This window comes from Amphibalanus amphitrite, unplaced genomic scaffold (assembly GCF_019059575.1).
Source record: "Amphibalanus amphitrite isolate SeventyFive unplaced genomic scaffold, NRLGWU_Aamphi_draft 001543F_arrow, whole genome shotgun sequence".
Classification (NCBI taxonomy): Eukaryota; Metazoa; Arthropoda; class Thecostraca; order Balanomorpha; family Balanidae; genus Amphibalanus; species Amphibalanus amphitrite.
Window position 1 is genome coordinate 104,934 of NW_024883036.1, and position 23,423 is coordinate 128,356.

At 49.4% G+C, this 23,423-nt stretch overlaps 2 protein-coding genes across 5 annotated transcripts; both read right to left on the reverse strand.

Annotated features, from left to right (window-relative positions):
* Window positions 1–17: 17 nt before the first annotated feature.
* Window positions 18–14,445, reverse strand: LOC122373727 (transmembrane protein 192-like). Of its 2 annotated transcripts, none has more exons than XM_043352073.1 (7): window positions 14,224–14,445; window positions 11,121–11,285; window positions 9,801–9,923; window positions 9,381–9,495; window positions 8,603–8,773; window positions 3,296–4,228; window positions 18–300 (listed from the first exon to the last, which is right to left on the reverse strand). In XM_043352073.1, the coding sequence occupies exons 1-6, from the start codon at window positions 14,290–14,292 to the stop codon at window positions 3,987–3,989; spliced, it is 885 nt and encodes a 294-aa protein (XP_043208008.1). In that variant the 5' UTR covers window positions 14,293–14,445; the 3' UTR covers window positions 18–300; window positions 3,296–3,986. The 2 variants fall into 2 exon arrangements, with proteins under 2 accessions (XP_043208008.1, XP_043208007.1); XM_043352072.1 differs by having other exon boundaries at window positions 18–294; window positions 3,292–4,228; window positions 14,224–14,432.
* A 293-nt stretch (window positions 14,446–14,738) lies between these two features.
* Window positions 14,739–22,481, reverse strand: LOC122373729 (protein bric-a-brac 1-like). 3 transcript variants are annotated; one of them, XM_043352077.1, is made up of 5 exons: window positions 22,088–22,481; window positions 21,528–21,710; window positions 20,957–21,332; window positions 20,450–20,524; window positions 14,739–15,590 (listed from the first exon to the last, which is right to left on the reverse strand). In XM_043352077.1, the coding sequence occupies exons 1-5, from the start codon at window positions 22,289–22,291 to the stop codon at window positions 15,256–15,258; spliced, it is 1,173 nt and encodes a 390-aa protein (XP_043208012.1). In that variant the 5' UTR covers window positions 22,292–22,481; the 3' UTR covers window positions 14,739–15,255. The 3 variants fall into 3 exon arrangements, with proteins under 3 accessions (XP_043208012.1, XP_043208011.1, XP_043208010.1); XM_043352076.1 differs by lacking the exon at window positions 14,739–15,590 and adding an exon at window positions 17,424–18,163 and having other exon boundaries at window positions 22,088–22,470; XM_043352075.1 differs by lacking the exon at window positions 14,739–15,590 and adding an exon at window positions 18,577–19,476 and having other exon boundaries at window positions 22,088–22,470.
* Window positions 22,482–23,423: the final 942 nt, after the last annotated feature.

Below are 23,423 nucleotides of genomic sequence, written 5' to 3' on the forward strand. Positions count from 1 at the left end.
AAGTACTAAAACAAGGCTCGCATGTTATTAGCTTTATTTGACAATACATTGTGCATAAGACTAATAAATGAACACATTCTCAAACAAAATCGAGCTTTATCGCATCAGCGCCTCACACAGCTGGTTGCGGTAACTTACCACAGCGTGTTTACGACGGACGACACGCAGTTTACGACGTTGGAACTCGAGCGCAATTAGGGGCACATGCCAAACGCAAAAGTATAATTCTCATACCGGCGACACGTTATTCGGTATGTACAGGTAGGTACAGTGCTCAAATAAAACTAATAAGATCTACATCTGCGGCGGGGCTCCCGGGGCGGCCGCATCTGGCGGACCGCGCCGCGGCCGGGGGAGCTATACATCGGACAGATTAACATTCAGAGCCTGAAACCGAAGCTGCTCGAGCTGCGTCATGACATCGACGAGCACGGGTTTGATGTTATCGTGCTCAATGAGACATGGATGCGGATTACGACACCTAACAGGCTTGTGCCCATCCCCGGCTACCAGCTGGTCCGGCGAGACCGACCCGACAACAGGGGATACGGCGGCGTAGCCGTCGCAGCCAGAGAGTCGCTGGAGCTGACAACAGTGGAGCGACCCGGCCCACCTGTGGCCGGCTCTAAGCTGGAGTCGCTCTGGGTGCAGCTCCGAGCCGGCTCCCACCGAGTGATGGTCTGCGCGGCGTACCGGCCGCCGGTACAGACCCAGGCCCAGGTGTCCGCCGACCTGGACGAGCTGGAGGAGCAGATCCAGCATGTGCTTACCCGTCACAGCGGGCCGATCGTGATAGCTGGGGACCTGAACATTAACATCGCTTGTGACACAACCGCCAACACCAGACTCCGGCAGCTGTTGACCACCTACACTCTACAGCAGCACGTGAATGGCCCTACCTACCGATCATCCGGCTCAACAATCGATGTCATCTGCTCCACACACCGCGTGACCCGGGCCGGCATACTACACTGCACTTACAGCCCACACAACTGGACCCGCGCGCTCCTGCCTCTGCCCGACTACAGGCCACGGGAGAGTGCGGTGACGGCGCGCTGCTGGTCCCGGTTGGACAGGGGCGAGGTGAACCGGCTGTTGGCTGCGGTGGACTGGAGTCCGGTGTTCGCTAGTGATGATCCAGGAGTGCAGTGGGACTATTTTTTGGCGACGACGCGACCCATACTGGACACGGTGGCGCCTGTCAAGCGGCGTAAGGTTTTCAATCCGACGGCGCCATTTATAACGAGCGACACTAAGGATTTAATGTCGAGACGACGCGCAGCGCTTCGAGTTCAAGACCGTGACACCTACAAGACCCTCAACCGCCAGGTTCGGTCGGCGATCCGGCGCGACAGCCGTGAGGAGCTGGACCGGCGGCTGCGGGAGGTGGGACCGAGCGGTATGTGGCGCGTGGCGCGGCCTATCATCGGTTCGAGCAGGCCGACCCGGTCTGCTCCCAGCGCAGACGTAGACGCGCTGAACCGGTACTTTGTGTCTGTAGGCCCCGACACGGCCCGTCAGGTGGACACGTCCGGACCGGAGCTGCCGGTCCGCCTACCTCGGGTGGCCACCGGCCGGTTCCAGGTGGCGCCCATCTCACCAGATGACCTGTGTCGTGTGCTTTCCCGAATGAGTAACTCTGCCGCGTGTGGCGCCGATGGACTGTGTATCCGCTTCATTAAGATCTGTCTGCCTTCAATCTGTCATGTCATCACTCGCATTGTAAACAGCAGTCTTGTGTCGCATCGTGTCCCGGACTCATGGAAGGTGGCGCTTGTTCATCCAATTCAGAAATCGTCCAAGTCTACCGAGGTCGCGAACTATCGGCCCATTTCTATTTTACCCACCATAGCGAAAATCGTCGAACGCGTTGTCTACGAGCAGCTCTTTTACTACTTCGCCGCTCATCACCTCTTCTCGTCATCTCAGCACGGTTTTAGATATAACCACTCGACCGACACGGCGCTTTTATCCGTCACTGATCACGTGTTTACGGCTATGGACCGCAGTCAAATCACGCTTTTATGTCTTCTCGACTGTTCCAAATGTTTTGATGTGATTCCACATGACCCACTGCTGCACAAACTTCAACTATATGGCGTCGACACCCGCTGGTTTAGCAGCTATCTTGACGGTCACTACCAGCGGGTGCAGCTTCAGGATGCCGCCTCAGGGCGGATTGTGACTTCAGAGGCGCTTCCTAACCCGATCGGCACGTATCAGGGCTCAGCGCTCGGACCGCTTTTATTTTCGATTTATGCCAACGATTTACCTTTGTACACGGAGGGCGCTCACGTCGTGCAATACGCTGACGACACCCAGGTGGCAGTCAGCGGTGGGATCGGCGACATCGGCTCCCTGGTGCAGCACATGGAGCACAACCTGGCCCTCCTTTCTCGATGGTTCGGCAAAAACGGCATCAAAATTAACGCACAAAAGACCCAGTTCATCATTCTTGGCTCGCGACAAAACATTCAACGTCTCCCCACAGTCAACATCAAGTTAATGGATGCCGAGGTCGCCGCTTCCGCCGCCGTCCTAAACCTGGGTGTCACTTTCGACCAGCATATGACTTTTACCCCGCATGTAGACAGCGTTGTGCAAAAATGCACTGGCATCCTGTGCGGATTGAGCCACAGCAGGCACAGTCTGCCTCAGTCAACCCTGTTGACGCTCATTCAGGGACTTGTCATTTCGCGCATTTTATACTGCTTGGTCGTATACGGCATGTGTAACAAGACCCAGATGAGGCGCATTCAGAAGGTGTTGAACTTTGCCGCCCGTGTCTTATCCGGTCGAAGGAGGTACGATCACATCAGCGACGTTTTGGACCGTCTTGACTGGCTTACTGCAGAGCACCTGTATCTATACCGCGGTCTTATCCTACTGAAGCGCATGTTAGTGACATCGGAGCCCGAGTCGATCGCCAGCGACCTAGTCACTCGTGGTGATGTTCACCATCGTACCACACGGAACGCCGACCATTTAGTCATGCCGGCGAGTCGATCGGAGTCAGGCAGGCGTCGTTTTAAGCACTCGATCGTTACCACCTATAATGCTTTGCCACGTGAGTTGCGAAACTTTACTGGAGGCTTTAAGAAAGAACTCAGGCAACACCTGCTTATGAAGCAGCGGGGCGGCGTCGGCTAGGTGTACTTTAAAGAGCAGGCGTGTGTGGGTTAGTGCGTGTGCATGTGTGCATGTTGACCTAAATGACCGTTTTTTATCTTTGCGACTGCAGGGTGCGGAATAGCCACTGAACTATGTGGATGTGCCCCATGACGTAAATACATACATATATATCGAGTTACGAGCACAACACAAAACAGGTACGCATAAACAAAGGAAACAACATTCTGCCTTATACATATGCCCACCCATGCGGATATCTCCAGCGCACTGCATACAGCCGCGGAGCCGCTGGACGCCCGGGTATTGGAATAGATGACGCCATGATACACACGCCAGCGCTAACTCCCGCCGACAATACCCGAGCCAACGGCTGACGGCGCATAAAACGGGCGCGTATAAAACTAAGCTCTCGGGTTTGGTAGTATGTATCGCGCAGTGTCCGTCGCCGCTGCCGGCTATCTGTACAGGAAAGACATGCACTCATGTACCGCGTGACGCTGCGTCAGCAGGACTCCACACATACCTACGGCAGTGGCACTGGACGGGGACCTCAGGTCACGGCCGCGTCTGGAGCCGCGGGTCCCCCGGACTCTCAGTGAACAGACGGCACGCCCCCCGCCGCGGGCATCTGGTCAGGTGCCGCGTCCACCAGCAGCGACCGTCCGACCCAGCCGAGAGGCTCAGCTAAGGCGGGCCGACGGCTGGTGTCAACAAATCGAGGGTATCCCCGCGCGCCGGCCAGTCAACAGAATCGGGGCTCCACTCACTGCCGCTCGGAACATAGCCTGCAGCTAGCGAGCCCCGTCCGTGAGGGTGCCATCCCCACACTCTCCCTCTCTCCATCCCTCTGCCTCTCACACCGCTCCAGTGGCGCCGGTGGTCAGGCGGGCGTGCTGCTCCAGTATTTTCCGTCCGAGCATGGTGTTGTGTGCGCGCAGGGCCTGGATGCAGTCGGCTTGGCGGCGCAACAGGTGCGCCGTGTAGGCCGCGTCGTCTTTGGCCGAGCGGCGGCCGGCCCTGGTCGTCGGTCGCAGCTCGGGGTCCTCGTCAGCCACGTCGGGCGGGGCGCGCGCCGCGTTAAAACGCACCACGATGCCTGCAGCGCAGCGGACGTCAGTATGGCGTCAGTACTGTCAGTGTGGCGTCAGTATCAGTATGGCACCAGTATTGCACGACTGACAGCACAGCGTGACAGCTATGACAGCCAGCAAGGCGTCACGGTAGCTGTCAGCATAGCATCTATAGTCTATACTGTTGTCAGTACAGCATCAAAACTAGCAATATACTATAGCGCCAATAGAATCAATGTAACTTCAGCATAGCCCGGCAATGCATGGTCAGTGGACAATGTAGCATCAGTTTAACTGACAGAACGGAGTGAGTAGGTATCGCCGACAGAACTGCATCAATATGGCTGACCGAGCAGATTAGGTATAGTGGCCATGGAGCGTCCGTGTTATCATCGGAACGGGACAGTAGGAGGAAAGGGAGGGGAAACGAGGGGTACATGCCGGCAGGCTGCGGAGTCGGAGTCGGAGTCGGTCGGAGTCGACAGTTGAGACCGGAGTCGGAGTCGGAGTCGATTTTAGAAACCCGAGCCGGAGTCGGAGTCGTAGTCACCGAAAATCTGTCGACTCCGCAGCCCTGCTAGGTCTGCGGAATCGGAGTCGGGAGTTTGAGTCGGTCGGAGTCGACAATTCTGCCCGGAGTCGCCGAAAATCCATCGACTCCGCAGCCCTGCATGCCGGGACCGATTGCATGGCAGCGGAAGTGGTGGTATGTTCACTGACACATGACGGGAAGTGGCTAGCTATCGTTACAACCAACCAACAGCGCATAGGCTGCACAGGCTGTAGTGAGTCAGCTCAAGCTGCCGCCAGCTCACTGCTCCGAGCAGATACGGCTGCCGCTGTAACTATGCATAGCTCGTGAGGAAAATCATGTGTGTCAAGTGACACAGTCATCACTGCAGTGTTCCATTTTTCGGAATTTTGGGTGGAAAATCACACCTAATGGGCAAAATATTTTCATCCTCAAAACCAGGAAAAATGGAATTCTTTCATCTTTGAAAAATGTTCAACGCATTCAAACAGTTAACAGCCAGATTACATACCAATGAATTGACAGTTGATAAACCCACATCCTTTTCTTTCAGATCCTGTCAAGATGAAGATCCTAAAAAGAAATCCTGATTCCTGATCAATCAATCAATCCTACACTGAGCACATGAGCCAGCTGTTCTTTAAAAGGGATTGAATATGATGAAAAAATGACATTTTTTGGAGTGCAAGAGGATACTTGATACCTGCCATGCAATGTTTCAATATCTATATGCGATATGCACCTAATGATGCATGCCATTATGAATGATAAAATACATCATTGACAAATGAGTGAATAATGTCCAGAGTCCATGTGATTATTTCAGGAACTGAGCCCAGTTTAATCTTAGATTATGACAATTTACATAAGATTATGACAATTGACACTTGTTTTTTGAAGCATTGCAAATTCCAGTTAAAAACGGCCATGAACACACAAAAACACATGCTTGCTTGTCTGCAAATGGCCTAGCACAAAGAGCTTAGAGGAAGCACCATATAGGCAGCTACAGGTTTGTTGCGTAATTTCCATGAATAAAAAGATGCTAAATGAGGGCACAAACCCAACAACTCACCGGCAACCTGACTGAGAACGAAAGAATATTACGCTGCGCGACACTTCCCACACAAATCTGAGTTGGAAGTTGGATGACCTTGATCATACCAGCCTAGATTTGTGTTCTGATTAAATGCTTGTGGATATTCATAACAATTACGATTAGTGGTTTGCTGCCAACGCAAAACGTATGAGCCGCTGCTTGCGCAAATTAAATACGACCTCTGCAATTCGCTTTTGACTAAGCTGCGCAGGATACGCCTACAAAATTTTCATCTTTGGACCCGCAGTCAGCTGGGCACACCCTGCGCACACCCTAGGGATGAATTTAAAACTTGGCGGGCTCTAACTTTTTTCATTTACAAAATAGGGGTATGAGACAGATACCAACTTATCCTACATTCATTTCTGATTCTACTGCACCAATTTCACCACAAATTATGTCCGTCAATGGCTTCTAGAGGACTTAGAAGCTCGAGGCGTCGGGCCTGGCAGAGGTCCAAGATGAGAAAAGCCACCCTGCGCACACCCTAGGGATGAATCTAAAACTCCGCGGGGTTTGGCTTGTTTCATACGCAAAATAATGTTTTGAGACCAATACCAAGTTATTCTGCGTTCTTTTCTGATCATATTATATCAATTTCATCACAAATTACTAACGTTATTTGTTTAAAGAGGCAATTAAAACTCGAGGCGTCGGGTCGGGCAGAGGTCCAAGATGATTGATACGCCACCCTGGCACACCCTAGGGATGAATCTAAAACTCTGCGGACTTTGGCCGGTTTCATACGCAAAATAATGTTTTGAGACCAATAGCAAGTTATTCTGCGTTCTTTTCTGATCATATTATATCAATTTCATCACAAATTATTAACGTTATTTGTTTAAAGAGGCATTTAAAACTCGAGGCGTCGTGTCGGGCAGAGGTCCAAGATGATTGATACGCCACCCTGGCACACCCTAGGGGTGAATCTAAAACTCTGCGGACTTTGGCTGGTTTCATACGCAAAATGAGGTTATAAGACCAGTAACGATTTATTTTGCATTAATGTCTGATGCTTTTGCAGCAATCTTACCGCCAATTATTCATTTCAATTAGTTTCTAGAGGTCTTTAAAACAAGAAGCCTTCGGCCGCGGGGGAAAGCCAAGATGAGTGAAAGCACACCTTGGCACATCTATACGGATAAATTTAAGATATGGGAGTCCCGGATCTACCCAATACATGCTATGAAGGAAGCTGGTAGGTGGGATTAGGAAGGTCCTAGCTTTGTAATAAATTTTAATGCTATCCAAAGATATCGCATACGATTTTTGCATCGTGAGTCATAGGCGACAGGACGAAGGTTCTGCATAGGTTTGTTGGAATGGGAAACCTTGATCTTACTAACATCAAGGCATTATACCTACCCCTCATACGGCCTTGAGCAGCTAGCATACGGCCTTGGAGCAGAGCGAGTAGGGTTACCTCGCAGGTAGTCTTATCCATATTATGATTGGAAATTGGAATATTGTGCATGCAGGAATTTGGCCTCTGTAGAATATTTATTAGTGGGCATTTGTAGAGCAGACGTCACACAAACAAAGGTTTTCCAACCAAGAAGAAACACTAGGTTTGTAGGTTGTAGGGTAGGTTGTAGGTAGGGTTCCCGTTCGGTCAGGTTTGGTTGTGACGTCTGCTCTACTAATACCTGTTATTGTTGGTAACGATCTGATTATCATTTTTTATTTCATCCTCAAAATTTGCATTGACTTTGCCCTACCCACATCCATCAGGTCAGGAATGGCATGTTCTTTTAGTATCAACCAGCGTAGCGTTACGCCTTTTTTTGTGAAAATGATATAGGTTTTCACTTGTTTTTTTTCTCATCCTAGATTTTTTGTCATCATCGTCACACCCAACCAGAATCCAATTTTAGAACACTGCATCACTGAAGTGGCATCGCTTCAGCAAATTATCGCTCGACTTAAAACTTAAACAAACATATAAAAACTCGGATAAAGAAAAACATTAAAACACATTGCGCCTGTGCACGATATGCGTCAGCAGTGCCTGTGACCCCTGAGGACAGCCTCCACAACAAACTGAAACGTTGGATAAAGGAATCACTGTAGCGTATGTAGTCGCAAGGGAGGATCACAGTGTAATCATACAGGGTGTCCGGAAATTATTTGCCCCTTGTTCAATGTTCATTCAGCTATAATCCCACCGTACGCTTTAAGAACTGTTGAAAATTTGGTAAGACCGTACCTCAGGCTATCCACAGCTGTCCGTTAGTCACCTGACCTAAGGTCACCTGACCTTGACACTTGCGAGGCGCCAGGGGCCAGTGTTTGGCAGGCGTAACTCACACCTGAATGTGGTGTCTACTGTCTACTATAACGAAAGAAACTCTTTGACAAAGCGTCATCGCGCTGAATTAATGGTGAAGACTAGAATGAAGTAGGAAGTCAAATCGAATCCTCTGTCCTAATCTCAATCGAAAACCTATGAGGAATCATGAAGGAGGAGCTCAGCAAGATTGAACCAGCTCCCACAGAAAACAGACTTGAGAGGAACTTGTGAAAGGTGTGGCTGAACGTCAGCGCGGATACTTTGGACATCTTGATCTATGGAATGCCAAAGCGGAATATGAGGGAATGGGTAGGACAGGGCAGGGGATAAATCGGTGAATAAACCATGAACCTTTGTTTATTAATTATGGCGGCGAGCTGATTGAGGGGAAAATAATTTCCGGACACCCTGTACACGATGTTTGTGGAGCACACACCGATATCGCCGCCGGCTACTCAAACTCCCCGCCGGCTACTCACGCAGGTAGTGGATGAGGACGGGCATCAGCGCAATGAACTCGAAAGCCACCAGCAGTTGTACGTAGTGGAAGGCGGAGAGCGGCCAGCGGCTGGGGTACGGGTCCGGCTCGGGGCCCGGTGACGGAGGAGCCTCTCGCAGCACCAGGCACAGACCCAGCAGCAGAGAGTTCCCTGGTGGAGGGCACGGGTCGGTCAGTTATGACAGAGACGGGTCCAGTAGCAGCGAGCTGCCTGGTGAGGGGGCGGGTCAGTCGCCGTAAAGGTAAACGGTAACGGACCAGTTCGGCAAAAGACCAGTCTGGATATGGCCGGTAGGTAACGGACTAGGAGTTGGGGACCAGTAATGGCCCAGTAAGAGGTACAGATCACCGAGTCATGGCCACCTAAGAGCTGTAACTCTGCATGAAAGGCACACTTTTTCATAACACATATCTGACATGTTTCTCAGGAACGGCATACCGAACTTTGATTGTCAAACCATCGCCATCTATAGGGCATACCAGAGAACAAGCAGCCACCCACGATCAGTGTGGTGGGTAACAATACTGACCGCCTGAGAACCTTAATAACTTACTCATGAAACGGAGACAAACCGAATCCATCACGACTGTTTCCGTTGCATCAGCCGAATGTAACTCAACCCATATGTCCGCAAGAGGGTGCGACAGACCGCGCCCTCGCCCATGACCACGTCACTCCCACACAGCGACAGCCCAGTCCGATGAAGCCGCGCCCGACCGAACTGATGGGAAGGTCACCTCGACGTGTGATCACTCACCGACTGAGTAGACAACGAACGGGAACTTCCTGTGCAGGCGGGAGGCCCGGTGGAACTCCGAGTACCCGCTGATGTACGAGTCAAAGTGCAGCCGGTGCAGAATGTAGTGCAGAATCTGCAACATGGAGAACACTGTCAAGGAACCGATCAGAATCGGGCGTTCGCGCAAAGGCACACCCAGGTACACCTTTCGACGTCTGCTATTCAAAATTTGCATTGCCTACATCTACACTCTTATATCGTCACTAGTACGGATAACAGCAACACATGTAGCTACAGCAACAGCTAAAGTGAGCAGGAGGTCCTACCATAATTTTCACTGCTTCTTTGAACTGCTAACAATATGTAAACACGACTGAATGCACATGCGTGTAAAGACCACGCCGCGGCCAGCCGCCACCTGACGCCCGGTCCACCTACTGCGCTGGCCAGCCAGGCGGCGATGTGGAGCAGAGTCTGTAGTGTGTACGTCTGAAGGGGACAGTTGTCGTACTTGCAGAAGAACGGGAACGGCAGCAGTAGCACGGCCAGTAGCAGCCCCACCTGGCGGAGAGCAGAGAGCAGCACGTCAGAGAGAGCGGGTGGAGAGAGAGAGAGAGAGCAGAGTGGTACAGAGCGGGCAGAGCGGTATACAGAAACGGGGGAGCGGCACAGAGTAGATACAGCGCAGGCAGCGTACCAGAGCGGCCGATGGCGTGCCTATCGATAACGTAAACCTAAGCACTGATCGAGAAGCGAACAAAGGACAGCGTATGTTCATAGAAACACAGTGGAAAAGGGGAGTGATTGAAGCGCTGTTCTGACATCACATGTCAGGTTCAATGACAGTGTGAGCGATGACGAATAAAATATATCACGCACCAAAGCGTACTCAAGGGGTGAATTATAAGTTACGGTACGCAAAAGAAGAAAAACATATCAAGGCCAAACCAGCAGAGTACCCACACTGACCACACGCAGGGCAGAGGATAGCCTTTTTTGTGCACAAACGGTGGACAGCACCCGGTTAGCGACTGTTGGGCGGAGAGCGAGTATTTGCGGACACTGGACATTGAACAAGGTCGCTGGGACGAGACGGGGCGGGGATGGGGAACTGATATGGTTAGCGTCGCCAGCACACCCTAACGCTTGGCGACCCCACTGGCTGTTGTGCGAGTTGAAATATCAGCAGCCGCGGTGGTGACGGTCAGTAGAGCCGGAAACGCACGAGCAAGGGAGAGAGGGTGCTTTCAAATATCCCGTTCTTTTTTTTTGCACTACCATAGACCTCTGTATACCTATGGCTTCACCAACCACTACACTTTCTCTATTCCGATTCGTGATCGTGGGTCTAGTTGGAGCAATGCGTTGACAGCCAAGCACTAAGGTTGTAACTAGCACGTGAGTAGGCACCACGTGGAGAGCAGTCCACCAGAATCCTGCAGCCTCACCAGAACATCACAGCAAATAAAGTGGCACTTCAGACAGCTAGCTTATCAGGCGTTTGTCGTAAGAGAAATAGGACAGATCAAACATTGTCAGTCTCAGATCAAACAATGCATTACAAAGTAAACACATCAACTGCCATAACCCACGACACCACATCAAAACAATACAACAGACATGAAACAACACACTGTTACCGGCAAACAAATCAAGACATCAAATAGCGCACCAAACACCACCATCAGCACACCAGACACCCCACTCCATGGCGATCTCTTAGCCCCCTCCCCCCCCCCCCCCAGCCTATTCACTCACCAGTATGGTCATGTGTACGGCGATATAAGGAGTCACGCGAACCGGCCGGAACATGGGCTCCAGGTCGGAGACGACTGAGTGGCGCGAGGGCACGTCCTCGGAGGCCACCAGGCTCTCGGCGTCTGAGCGAACCATGCTGGCGGCCGAGCCGATACTGGAGACGAGCTGTTGGTGAAGGGGGGGGGGGGGCAAGTCACGGCGAGTGAGGGACGGAGGGAGGCTAGGGATGGTACGATGAGGGAGTCACGGCGAGTTAATGACGTTACGGTGGGGGAGGGAGGGAGGGAGGGAGGGACGGCACGGTATGTGAGAAAGGTACAGTCCACAGCAGAAGTAATGTGTGGTTTCAGTCATGGGTATGTTCTGCTTCTGAAGCCTAGGAACGATTAGCCAGACTGCAACGAGACTTTAAATGTAGGTTACATGTATCTTCACCCTTGCAGCTACAACTTTATCTATTGACGTCTTCTTTTCAATCAGTCCGCATTTAAAAATCGTCGGTCAAAGCCATCCGTTCAGATTGGTAAAACCGCACATTACTTTAGCGGTGGGGTGTACGTCACAGCAAGAAAACGGAGGCACGTCACGGCAGGCATGCGAGACAGGTACGATACGGTACCGCACGCCGCGTCGCGGCGAGGTAGAAGTAGTAACGTACGTCACGGGAGGCGACGGAGAAATAAAACGATACCACGGGCGAGAAAAGCACGGTACGGTACGTCCGGGTACGGCAGGAGTGAGCGGCTGCCACCGGCCGGCCATCTGGCGCACTACGAAGTTCGATACACGCGGGCAACAGTCACGTAGGTACGGATGGGAGGGGAGGGGAGGGGAGATGAGGACTGAGGGGAAGCGATACGAGGGGAGGGGGAGGCGGAGAGGAACAAACGGTGCACAGTGTATCGAACGCTGCTCGCGCTCACACTCTGATAGTAGCTCAAAATAGCAAAATTCATTGGAGTCAATGAGGGTTTGACATGAAGCAATGTTAACACAATATTTTGGTCCCACAATATGGTACGGTAGGTATGTAGCGTGTATGAGAAACCAGAACAGCCATAATCGACTAGGCTCATTCTGCTGCAACAGCAGCCACATGGGCAATTTGCAGGCTAATACTCAACATTGGTTGTAATTGAGCTTAATGGCTCTGATTGCCTTATGTTGAACCTTATGCAAATTCAGTCAATGTGATTCAATTATTTCAGTTATCCCTAAGTCTGAACAACTGCAAAAAGGACAGCAAAACTGATGCCAGCTTCGCAATCAGAGCCCACAAAAACTTAACAGACATGAGACAGCCATGTGTCCATGTTATAAACTCATCAAAAGTCATCTAAGGTCAGTCTAAAACTGTATTGCTTGGAGGTAAAAAGTACATAACTAATCTGACATGTTTTGGCATAAGAAACACAAAAGTAGGTATCAATATATCTGCTGATTGTTTTATGACAATTTTTGCCAAAGTTACCAACAAAACTAAAGCCACTATGATGTGCCAAAAAAAAAAGAGTTTTATGTCACCTCATGCTGAAGCATAAAATTTCAGTGTTGGATTATAATTGAGGCAAGCAGCATGTTCACTTTCAGATACCTATTCCAATTTTATATTTCTTACTCCTATTAAGATTCTGTTGTATGGGTAGATGTGTATGATATTCTTTGGTGTTTTCAGCTTGGTGGAATCATGTGTGTCAGGGTGACATCCAAATATAAAAACATGTATGCACTTTCAGCTCTCCTGACCTAGCCTGATAGAAACATGCAACTATCAGGGCTCAGGGCTGCTAAAACATGATCTTGTCAACCACATTTAATTCATTTTTGAGGACTTGGAAAAGGCTCCATACAGTTTGATACAATACAGTTTTCAGCTTTCAAGTATACAGTTTATAATGGCAATACTGGATACAGTAGAAATTGTGATCTTGAATGAAAGAAACCCAGTCAAGTCATGTGACCTTCAGTTGGAGGTCTGATCATGTTCCATATGCATTTTATATTGTTCTGACTTCTAACAATTTTTTTATTCAGGCCTCTCCTATGGGCAACTTGGCATCCCATTTACAGAAGAGCCCCTACTCCTCCTAGTCCCATCCCGATTCCCCAGGCTACTGCTGAGGTGAGAGTCTACCTCACACCTGGTGACATACCTAGCCAGGGACGATGCCCCGCTGGACGGGATGAACCGGGAATCAAGCCCAGCAACCCAGACCACGGGTCGACACCTTAACTGACTGCGCCACCAGGACTGCATATTCAGTCATGTCGTATTCAGGCACATAATTCAGTCATTAGCTTAGAGCATGGTCAATGATGTTGACATTAAGGCATGTGTTTCAGTCAAATACTACAGCATAGCTCTTGTATATTTAAGAGCCACCCATGTTGTGTAGTGAATATTTGTTAAATTTTGTTTCAATCACTGTGGCTACTGCAACTGACTTTAAAGGGACCATCCCACCTTAACATTAGTTTTGAGTTGTGATAGCCAAATTGGTGGCCATGGCCTGAAAATACCGGTTTGGGCACTCACAACATCGAAAAATGTTTTAATTCGGAGGTATGGAATTTCAAACTTGCAGTTTTCGGATTCTAAGGGGCTAATGCTTTGGTATGCCCCCTTAGAATTTGTGACGTCAGCGCAGATCTAACGATTTTAAATCTTTCACTAAAGCGTTTGGTAGCACGCGGTGGTATATGCTGCTTTGCGCGCAACAAGTGCCGCACTTTCAAATAAAGTCGCTAGGAACAGCGGAGATCCCAAAAAGTAAACAAAAGTAAAAGTCTAATATCTTGAAAACTGGTGAATATTGTTCGATGAAATTTGGTAGATATTCGTTTTCGCTCTTTCTGAACCGAGCGACATCACTTTCATGGCAATTCATTAACTTTTTTGAAGGTGGGAGGGTCCCTTTAAGAGTGGCGAGACAAATGTGGCGCGTCAGCAGGTAAGTTGTCACCATTCCGCAGTTTTAAGTGGGCTTTAGACATTAGATTGGAACTTACAATGCTCCACAATTACCAACAAATAATTTCATAACAAAATAGACTGTAAAAACATCATAATTATGTGGAACATGCAACTGAGGGCTGAATCTACCTGCTGCTGGTCGTCCTGCGTCGCTGACGTTCGTCTTCTTCCAGCTACCCTTGCAGCATTCAGGGCCATTTGACTGTTTGGAAAACAATGAAAAACCTTAATCTTAAAATGACTAACTAGAGAAACATTCCTAACCAAACCAAGCGGTGAACTGAGTGCTTCTGCAACCACTTTTGTTTTTGTGTTGCAAATGCGTAAACCTCACCAAGGTTGCGAGAAATCGACTGGTAGCATGGTAGCAAATATGGTAGCATGACGTCATGACATGATCAAAGGAAAACAAGGATATAGAGGCAAGTAATGAACATTTTCCCGTTACATTGCCTACGCTTTCATTTTCATCCAAATAATTAACGCACAATCCTTTGCAATTAATATAATTCATGAATTAGATGGATTAAACTTACCTTTCATCTTCATCCTAGCCAAATCGTTCTACATGTCTGTCTGTCAGGAAGTCGCAGATGAATCTCGCTGACCGCCGCCCACCGGTTCGCAGGTTGGCAAATACCGAGTGCTTCTTTTGGCGAGAGCCACAATTGATATATTATTCGTTTTCAACTTCTTTGCCATAGAACAGTATTTCACATTCCTACGACACATAATAAAGAATTATTTCAAACATGAACGAGAAAGCAAACAACACAACTGACGTCCTCATACTATGCTGGTATTTACCTACCGGCGTCCGACACATGCTACAGTTATCGACCTCTCGAGAACGTCAAGAGAGTTCAAACTGGTCAAACATATAGGTATCAATGCAATTAAAAAATACACACTGTCAAACGCCGCCAGCCCTGGCCAGCAAAACGAGGCCTAGCCGCGGCTAGCATACCAATGCTCTGTGTTATATCACCAACTACCAACTATCTATTATGGCTCTGGCTCGGCTTACATATTGTTCGAGCGAGCACCAGCTAAAGGCAGCTGCCAGCCGCCACAGAGCGACAAGGACACCAGCCTAGGACAGTACAGTTGAACACTACGGGGCACCAGCTCTGGACATGTACTGCCGTCGACAGCACCCGCTCAGGGCAGTCGTTCGCCGTCGTGTACCAGTCCGCCACCACTGGCGATGGCAGCCAGCGAGTGTTGCGGCTCGCCGGCACCGGGCGGCGGCCTCCGGAGGGCGGTCAGCTCCGCTCGATCCCACCCTCCTGCTCCTCCTGTCAGCGGGACCATCTCGCAGGCACGCTCCTTGCTCAGGTTGTGGCGGATCATCAGGTGGCGCCGCAGGTTGGTCACCCGGCTCTGTGTGACGCCGCAGACGGGGCACAGGGTGCGGCCCTCGTGGACGCGCGCGTGCTGCTGCAGAGAGTAGCTCGACTTGTACACGGCGCCACACACCGGGCACGAGAACGAGGCTGCAACACAGGCGCGCGGCGGTGGGTGAGGACAGAGACCACCTGTCCGCGCGGAGAATGGACGGATCAACCACGATAAAGGGGAAGGCAAACACTATTGCTCTAGGGATAATGGCCATGAGAAACCATTGCTTTGATGCACGTGCAATCAGGTACGAATAGAAACATAAGTGGCATGCCCTTACGATGGGGTCATTTATTTGATTTACCTACTGCATCGTTCGGTTTACCTTCGATGGGTGGTGGCAAAGACGGCAAGAAAACGATGCCGCAAAACGTCGTCTGCAAATATCAACATAAAAATAAACCACGCCTCTACCATGGATGAAGTACTCCTGGATAGGACACTCCCTATTCCCCAACACTAGCGCCGGCGACCAAGCGGCCGCCCTGGTGGCGGAGCTCCGAAACATCGGCGGCGAGTGCGCCGGCGGCCGCTGCACCGGCTTGCGTGCTAAAAACGCGGTAATGGAGGGCGAAATTAGAGAACTTTAGCTCATAAGACACAATTTCAGACACTTTAAACATAATTTTTAGTCCTTTCTTATCATTACGGAGCGAGCGAAGCGAGCGGAGTCTTACGTAGAATAACGGAAATTTCTGAGTATGAGCGGCCGGCCGGCCGGCCGGCCGTGCGGACGCTTTTGCGAGGCTTATATCTCAGCAACCACTTGACCGATTTACATGCGGTAATTTTTGTAGGGTAGCTTCATTCCTTCTACCAAGTATTGGACTATTCCCGATGCATGTGGGTGACCCCTTATGCACGTGCCACGTGCAAAACGAAGAGGTGTCACTTTTGTAATTGTTGCAATATCTCGGTAACTACTTGGCCGATTGCGCTGAAAGTTGGCATGTAGGTAGGCAGTAGGCACCCACTAGGCACTGCATATCCATGTGCCAGAGTTGGGGTGCTGCTGCACGTGCGCACGTGCAGGGGTCATTTCCATATCTCGAGAACGGCTGGACCGATGGCGCTCAAATTTGGTACACAGTTAGGGACCAGTTAGTAGGGTGCCGTGCACAAGTCAGTTGGGACCCATTTTGCACGTGCGCACGTGCAGGGTGCCGCTCCCAGATCTCGAGAACGGCTGGGCCGATTGTGCTCAAATTTGGCACATTGCTAGAAACCGGTCAGTAGGGTGCCGTGCACAAGTCAGTTGGAGGTACCCCCTCGAAATTTCGCACGTGCAAGACTCACCCCCTCGCTCGCTCCGTTAGTCGCCCCAAAAGGCGCTATACTGGTTATTATGGCTCCATTTAGTCACTATCACATACGGAATCATTACCTGATGCCCATAAACTGAGCCGGTATTCTTGACTTGCCGATGCAATTTATCATCAAATATCATCGTTCCTCGGCAGTCAAACAAGTTCCTATTGATGATTTAATACAAATATCAACTTATTTTCATGTTATAGCATAAAACTTAGCTTTATTCTAAAATTAGCTCTTCGGCTGTAATCACGAACCCTCACTTGTCAGCAGAATTTAAGCAACTTCTTAAATCAAAACTGGGAAAAGAATATTTCCATGACATTCCTCAATTCCTGTTCTACCAGGTTTACAAAAATTTTCATCAAAATCGGTTATAGGTAAGTAATAAACGACAAAAGTATACCAAAAGACACGCTCCGCCCATAGCCCGCAATGCTAAAATGGCGCCAGCGCCCTCGCCGTCGGGAAATCCGCCGCCGCCGCCGGGTGGTCGGAAAATCGGCGGAGTGTCCCATCCAGGAATACCTAATCCATGCCTCTACCTACATTCAGTGGGTGTGCCGTATGATACCCTTTCCTCCTTCCAGCATTTCGTGAAACACCAGTTTCAAAACGATACGATAGGCATCCCGGTGATTTTTATTGTTCGTTCCTGACAGTATAATGCAACAAAGGCGGACGTACAAATGCAAAACACCTATTACACGTCAAAGATAGCGCCATAAACAAATAAAGGAAGCCTTTTTTCGGACGATGTAAGCCTGTCAGTACGATACAACTGATCAAACCAAGGCAAGAACGATATTGCCTCATTCAAAAGGTCGTCCCCGGTGTCACATATAATCCATACAAATCCGCCTGATTGAAACATACTAGCACTGTCCCTGGCAGTAGGTAATATAAGACTGTCTAGTACATAATTAAAACGACACAAACTCTAACATGGCCGATCATGACTACCGATAAATCCCCTTGACCAGACACATGTCAGCCTCGTACTAATCAGTCAGTCAGAAGGCGCCGAACTGCCCAGTGCCACCGTCCATCTGCAGTGGCAGGGTGACCGCGCCGCCGGCCGGCCCCGTCCGCGCGCCGGCCTCCTGAGCTCCTGCGGGCTGTGTTCCGCCGGCGGCAGCGCGCGCCAGCCGCTCGGCACGGGATGGGATCAGGCGCACGGCCTGCTCGCGACTCAGCCGGTGCCGCCGTATCAGGTGACGGCGCAGGTTGCAGATGCGGCTCTGCGCCACGCCGCAGATCGGGCACAGTGTGAGGCCGTCGTGCAGGCGGGCGTGGTGCGCCAACGAGCTGGCCGTCCGGTAGGCGGCGCCGCACTGGGTGCACACATGCGCCGCCGCTGCAACACACGCCCGCCGCGGCCCCGGCGACACAGTGTGAACAGTGGGCTGTGCGCGTAACAGCGCCGCCCGCCGCACGGTGGACGCACTGACCGGGGTATAATGGCAAAAGACACTCAGTGGGTAGTGTGTGTGGGATCGATTCTTTGTTCACTTCATGTTGAATGCACATGGGAAGAGCAAGACTACGAGAAAACGACGTTCGAAAAGCGATCGATTAGACACACCGATTCGAGCTACGCAAGTTGTGGTATTCAGTAAGGTAAACATTTACTTTCAGCTTTAGTTTCAGCGAAATTACTAACCATCTTAGCTGAAAAGAAACTACAAGAAACAAGCTCTATCTTTGGGTGTCCCACTAGCTGGGTAATTGGATGAGAGTCGTCCGCCGGCACCACAACCTAAACAAACATGGGAACCAACAGCTATATTTACCAGATATACTGATAAAATAAAACAAGAGCAACGTCTCACCCTCTCAGAATATTAACATTATGCACAAAGTGGGAGTGGACCATTCATGCAAATGAGGATTATAACTTGTCAGAATACCGCTGCACAGCAGCCTCTACAAAATATCAGTAATTAAAATATTTTAATAGCAACATGCAAATATATCTACTCGGACAAGTCATATATGCCAGCATGAATGACTTACCCTAATAAGAACAGATAAAACATGGCAATGCTATGATAACCAAGAACGACACCAATGGGTCATGATGGACAGGATGGGTGGCATCTGTGCGCAAAGACGACACTGAACACGTGACATGTCTGGTGGACGATTCTATTCTGTTCCTGTTTGAAACACCGTCAAATAATGCCGGGTATTAAAATTAGCTCAATAATGTACAAATCACTCAACATCGCCATGACCTCCGAAGTCCGACCGTTCTCCCTGCCGAGGATCTCCACTCTTCTCAACTCATCCCCCTACCCATCGGCTACTCCCCGGCCAGTCCTGGATCCGAGTCACCGACAGGATACCCTCCTCTGACCGCTCCGTCTGCTGCCAGACCGGTACCGTCGCCGACTGCAGAGACCCCTGTCGCTGCGGCGCCCGAACTGACGCCTCCTCCCGCCGTCGCCGAGGCGATGGGTGTCACCACCGGTCCGCCGTTGCGCCAGCCGATCTGGACGCCGTGCTTGTTGGCCATGTGCCTGTTCCGGTTGCTGGTGGTGCTGCAGATCTTGCTGCAGACGGGACACACCGTGGTGCCGCGGTGCAGGCTGACGTGGTTGTGCAGCGACGCCAGACTCCAGTACCTCTGGCCGCACACGGGACATGTGTGGCCGCTGCGCGTCGACCCTGGAGCGGAGGGTTAAAGGGTAGGTCAGCAACGGGCATACGCTAGACGGAAGAGTGAAACGCGAAACCGCTCAAGCATTTAATGACCGTATGAAATATGAACGATTAGGCGTACTGAATGGCATTTGATTAGACATCCATAATCCTTTGAAAAATCACACCTCATGAGTAAATGACAACATCGCGGTAGAAAAATCACAACAGAGATAAGTTATCGTGAAAAATTGCGATGAACAAAAAAGAACAAAAACAGGAAAGAAATGAAGGCCTCTGAATAAAGAAAGGAGCGAAAACGAAAGTCCCTACAACAATAACTATCACAAATGAACTGAAAGACCTTTGTTTGCTTTTACTGGCGCGGAACGAGCGCGGTGGGAAATATAGCAATGCATGAAATATAAAGCACATTGTGTGTGACTTACAAAATCCACCCACCTTTGAACGTTCCACGTCGTAAAAGCAAACACGCCAGACCATCTTCGTTCTTCTGGTCATCGCACTTTGACGCATGAAAACTCGCAAAACCGGTGCCGGCAAAACTCAATTGGAGCTGCATGCATGCTCATTGCTCATGGTAAAAGCATTCATGACAAACACGCGAAAACTACCGAATTGATAGAAGATTAAGCTGTTGATGCCGGTATAAGACGCGGTTCAATGTAGCCTAAGTTGAGGAAACAGTCAAGTGAAATAATTATCAATCTATGACAGTGATGGCAATTTATAAAGAAAATAGCAATAACGATTCATGATGATGGATTTGCTGGAATTAAATGCGCTGCCTAAGTTACCGATACAAGCACAAAGAGAAGATGTGAGTCGCCTAATCGATCATTCCCCGATATCGTGGGCGCTTGAATCACCCCTTCCCTGCTGTCATACTGATTACTTTCATAACAGCAACATGTTAGGAACGTGCCACTGATGCTGCAGTGACAGCGATATCCGTGAAAAGTCTTCGTTCCGATCTCACCTTGTGAACTGTCCTCTGACGAGTTTACACCGGTTGCAGGCGTGGGCGGTATGCTCCCTGTCGACGAGTTCATCGCTGCAACAGACGCACAGCCTGTCAACCGGAGAACACGCTGAATGCTGAGCGGTAGAGCTCAGCACATTATGGAGGTGTATATGCACTCAAAGTATGAATACAAGAAAACATGCTAAGACTCGCGGAGGCGCGGAACAATAGCATAAACAATGCACCTCAAAATGATCTCATGTAGATAATTATGCAATGAAGGAGACAGATTTAATATACTAAAGGAACATCAATATATGTACCTATATGAAAACATGGCCATGGAATATGATAAAAATGAGCTGTCACGGACTCAGACGCTATGCACCTCATACAATGAGCAAGAAAAACCATACGAAACTAGGCATATCCCCTCCAGCAGCCCACCTGGTTTGTGGGCATGGTAAGTAAATGTTTTACGCTCCTTCCACCAGCTCAGCCTGCACCCGCCAGCCGACCTACCTCGCGGGTACTGTTGCGGCGCGAAGATCATCTGCTCCAGGCCAGGCGGCACGCTGGACTCGTACACCTGCACCTCGTCCGACTCCTCGAACTTCTCCTGCTTGACCACGGGCTCGTGGAGGTCGGGGAGCGGCGGCGGAGCGCCGGGCGGCTCGGGCGGCGCCGCCAGCACAGCCGGAGGAGGCGGAGGGGACGCGGCCGACGGCCGGCGCCGTTTGGCCGGCGGCGTGGTCGGCTCCGGCCGGCCGCCGGGGGCGGGACGGTACCGCTGGGGCGTGCCCGGTGGTGAGGCGGACCGGCGGTTGCTACCGCGGAATGCCGGCATAGGAGGTGGCTCAGTGGGCACTGCGTCAACGCTCGGCGGCCGGCTCTCACGCTGGAAATGACCAGAATATGACGATCTGAGCACCATTAACAATGGTCGTTGTGCGATGACTTGATAAAAAAAAAATAGGTGGTGGAGATAATCATGCACTAGCTTCATGATAATAAGGCAACCAAATACCCTCATTTATCTGGACAAGCAAGTGAAAAAAACACTCACAGCTCTTGCATAAGCCACTCAACTTACCTGTTTAGCATCCTCATCACCACTGAGGCCTCGGATTTGCAGCAGCTCTGCAGTCTGAATGAAGCTGGCCAGCTGTGCCTGTGACACATTTACACTGCCACGGTATACAAACTCAATGATAGCTGCCATGTCCTGGCATCTTGTGTCACGCAAGACAAACACTGGGTGCTGGCAAGGGTTCTCCTGCAAGAAAGGGGGCAATGCCAGTCAAAATCCCAGTCAGTATACTATGTGATCATGCTAAGAGCTATGGGCATGTAAAATGTAAATTTAAAGGACAAAAGAAATGCATAAATGATGGTACCAGTAAGCTGGTGTCACCTTCAAGTTCATCATATATAGGTATTATAGTATGTGAGAAAATGCTAGGTAGGTAGGTTGTAGGTTGGTTGCTTGGTAGGTTGTAAATCTGGTTAGGTTAGATTAGGTTAGATATGCTGATGGTGACATCAGGGTTAATAATACCTTAATATTTGTATCATAAATCAACATTCAACATGTACAAAGTAGGTATCCTGATGCATGATGGTAAGGTAAGTGGTGACTGAGTTGTGACCGACCTGTAGAAGATCTCTGAAGAATGGGCTGGCAGCTGATAGCATCATCTTGTGTGCTTTCAACTTCTTGCCTTCACAGCACAATGTAATATCCACCAGTTCCTCTCCCTGCCTCAATGTCTCAAATACTGAGGTCAAATTGCTGTGAAATCCATCCCACTTGAGACAAAATTTACCAGCACCTTGTGCGTCATTTCCAGGGGCCATTTTGAAGAAAAGCGAGTCTTATCCACACTAATTAGCGTGCTGATGAATGATTTTAATATCTTTCCAATTTTTTTCCAATATCTTTCCAATTTTTATCATGTATAATGCAATAACATGCCCGTGAAAAGGTAAATCACGTAAACACAAGGCCTAGAAGAATAACACCCTTCTATAATAACACAGACAGCCTGTTCGACAGGCGATAAGTTCCTGTTAGTGCTAGCATGTTTTCTACCCTAATATTTTTTCAAAGTGTTTGAAAGTTTTTAATTGTTATGCTATAGGGCCTTGGTTATGTTTACTTCTCGCCAAAGTAAATAGCAATGTTATCCAATTTCAACCTAAGCATACATAAAAGTTAAAGAGCGTATTAGTAAGCAGCGTAAAACTGCTAATTCAGCTAATGGAAGTTCCGAGAGCCACCCACAAAACAGGTGAATGGATTCATTTGTGGTGCGCCACTTACTAAACTAGAAATCGCTTACTAAATTTTTGGATGACTTCATACTGCGTGGTTCTGGGTTCAAGAAATAGGTGGGGCATTCCACGATAGATCGTACCACTTTTTTCCAATTTGACACCCTCATCTCTCGGATTTTAACGATAATTGGTCTAAGGGGTAATCAGGGGCTCTGAATCCTCCTGTAACAATTTCAGGCTTATCAGATGAGTGATTTTTGAGTTATAGTGTATAACATGTTTTGGATCTTGCGTTGCAGCCCCAAGTTTGGCGGGCTGTAACTCTAAAGGCCTGGCTACACTATGCGTTTTCTGCGTGCGTTTTTTGCGTGTTTGCGTGTTTTGCGTGATATCATTCTAGAAAAAAGAACGATATTACGTTTTTGTGATGTTTTTCACCTTAAATTTTAGTTACACAAAAGTTATATTAGCTTTTGTATATAACCGAAGTAAAAATTATATTGTTTATAACTTTTTTCCTAGAACGATATTACGCAAAACACGCAAACCTGCAAAAACGCACGCAGAAAACGCATAGTGTAGCCAGGCCTTAAGACGGATAATCCAAATGCCAAATGCTATACGGCATTGAACTTGCATTGAAACGAAGAATAATATGCATTTTTAGAATTTTGAAATTTATATTATTTTTGATATATAACACCTCGAGTTT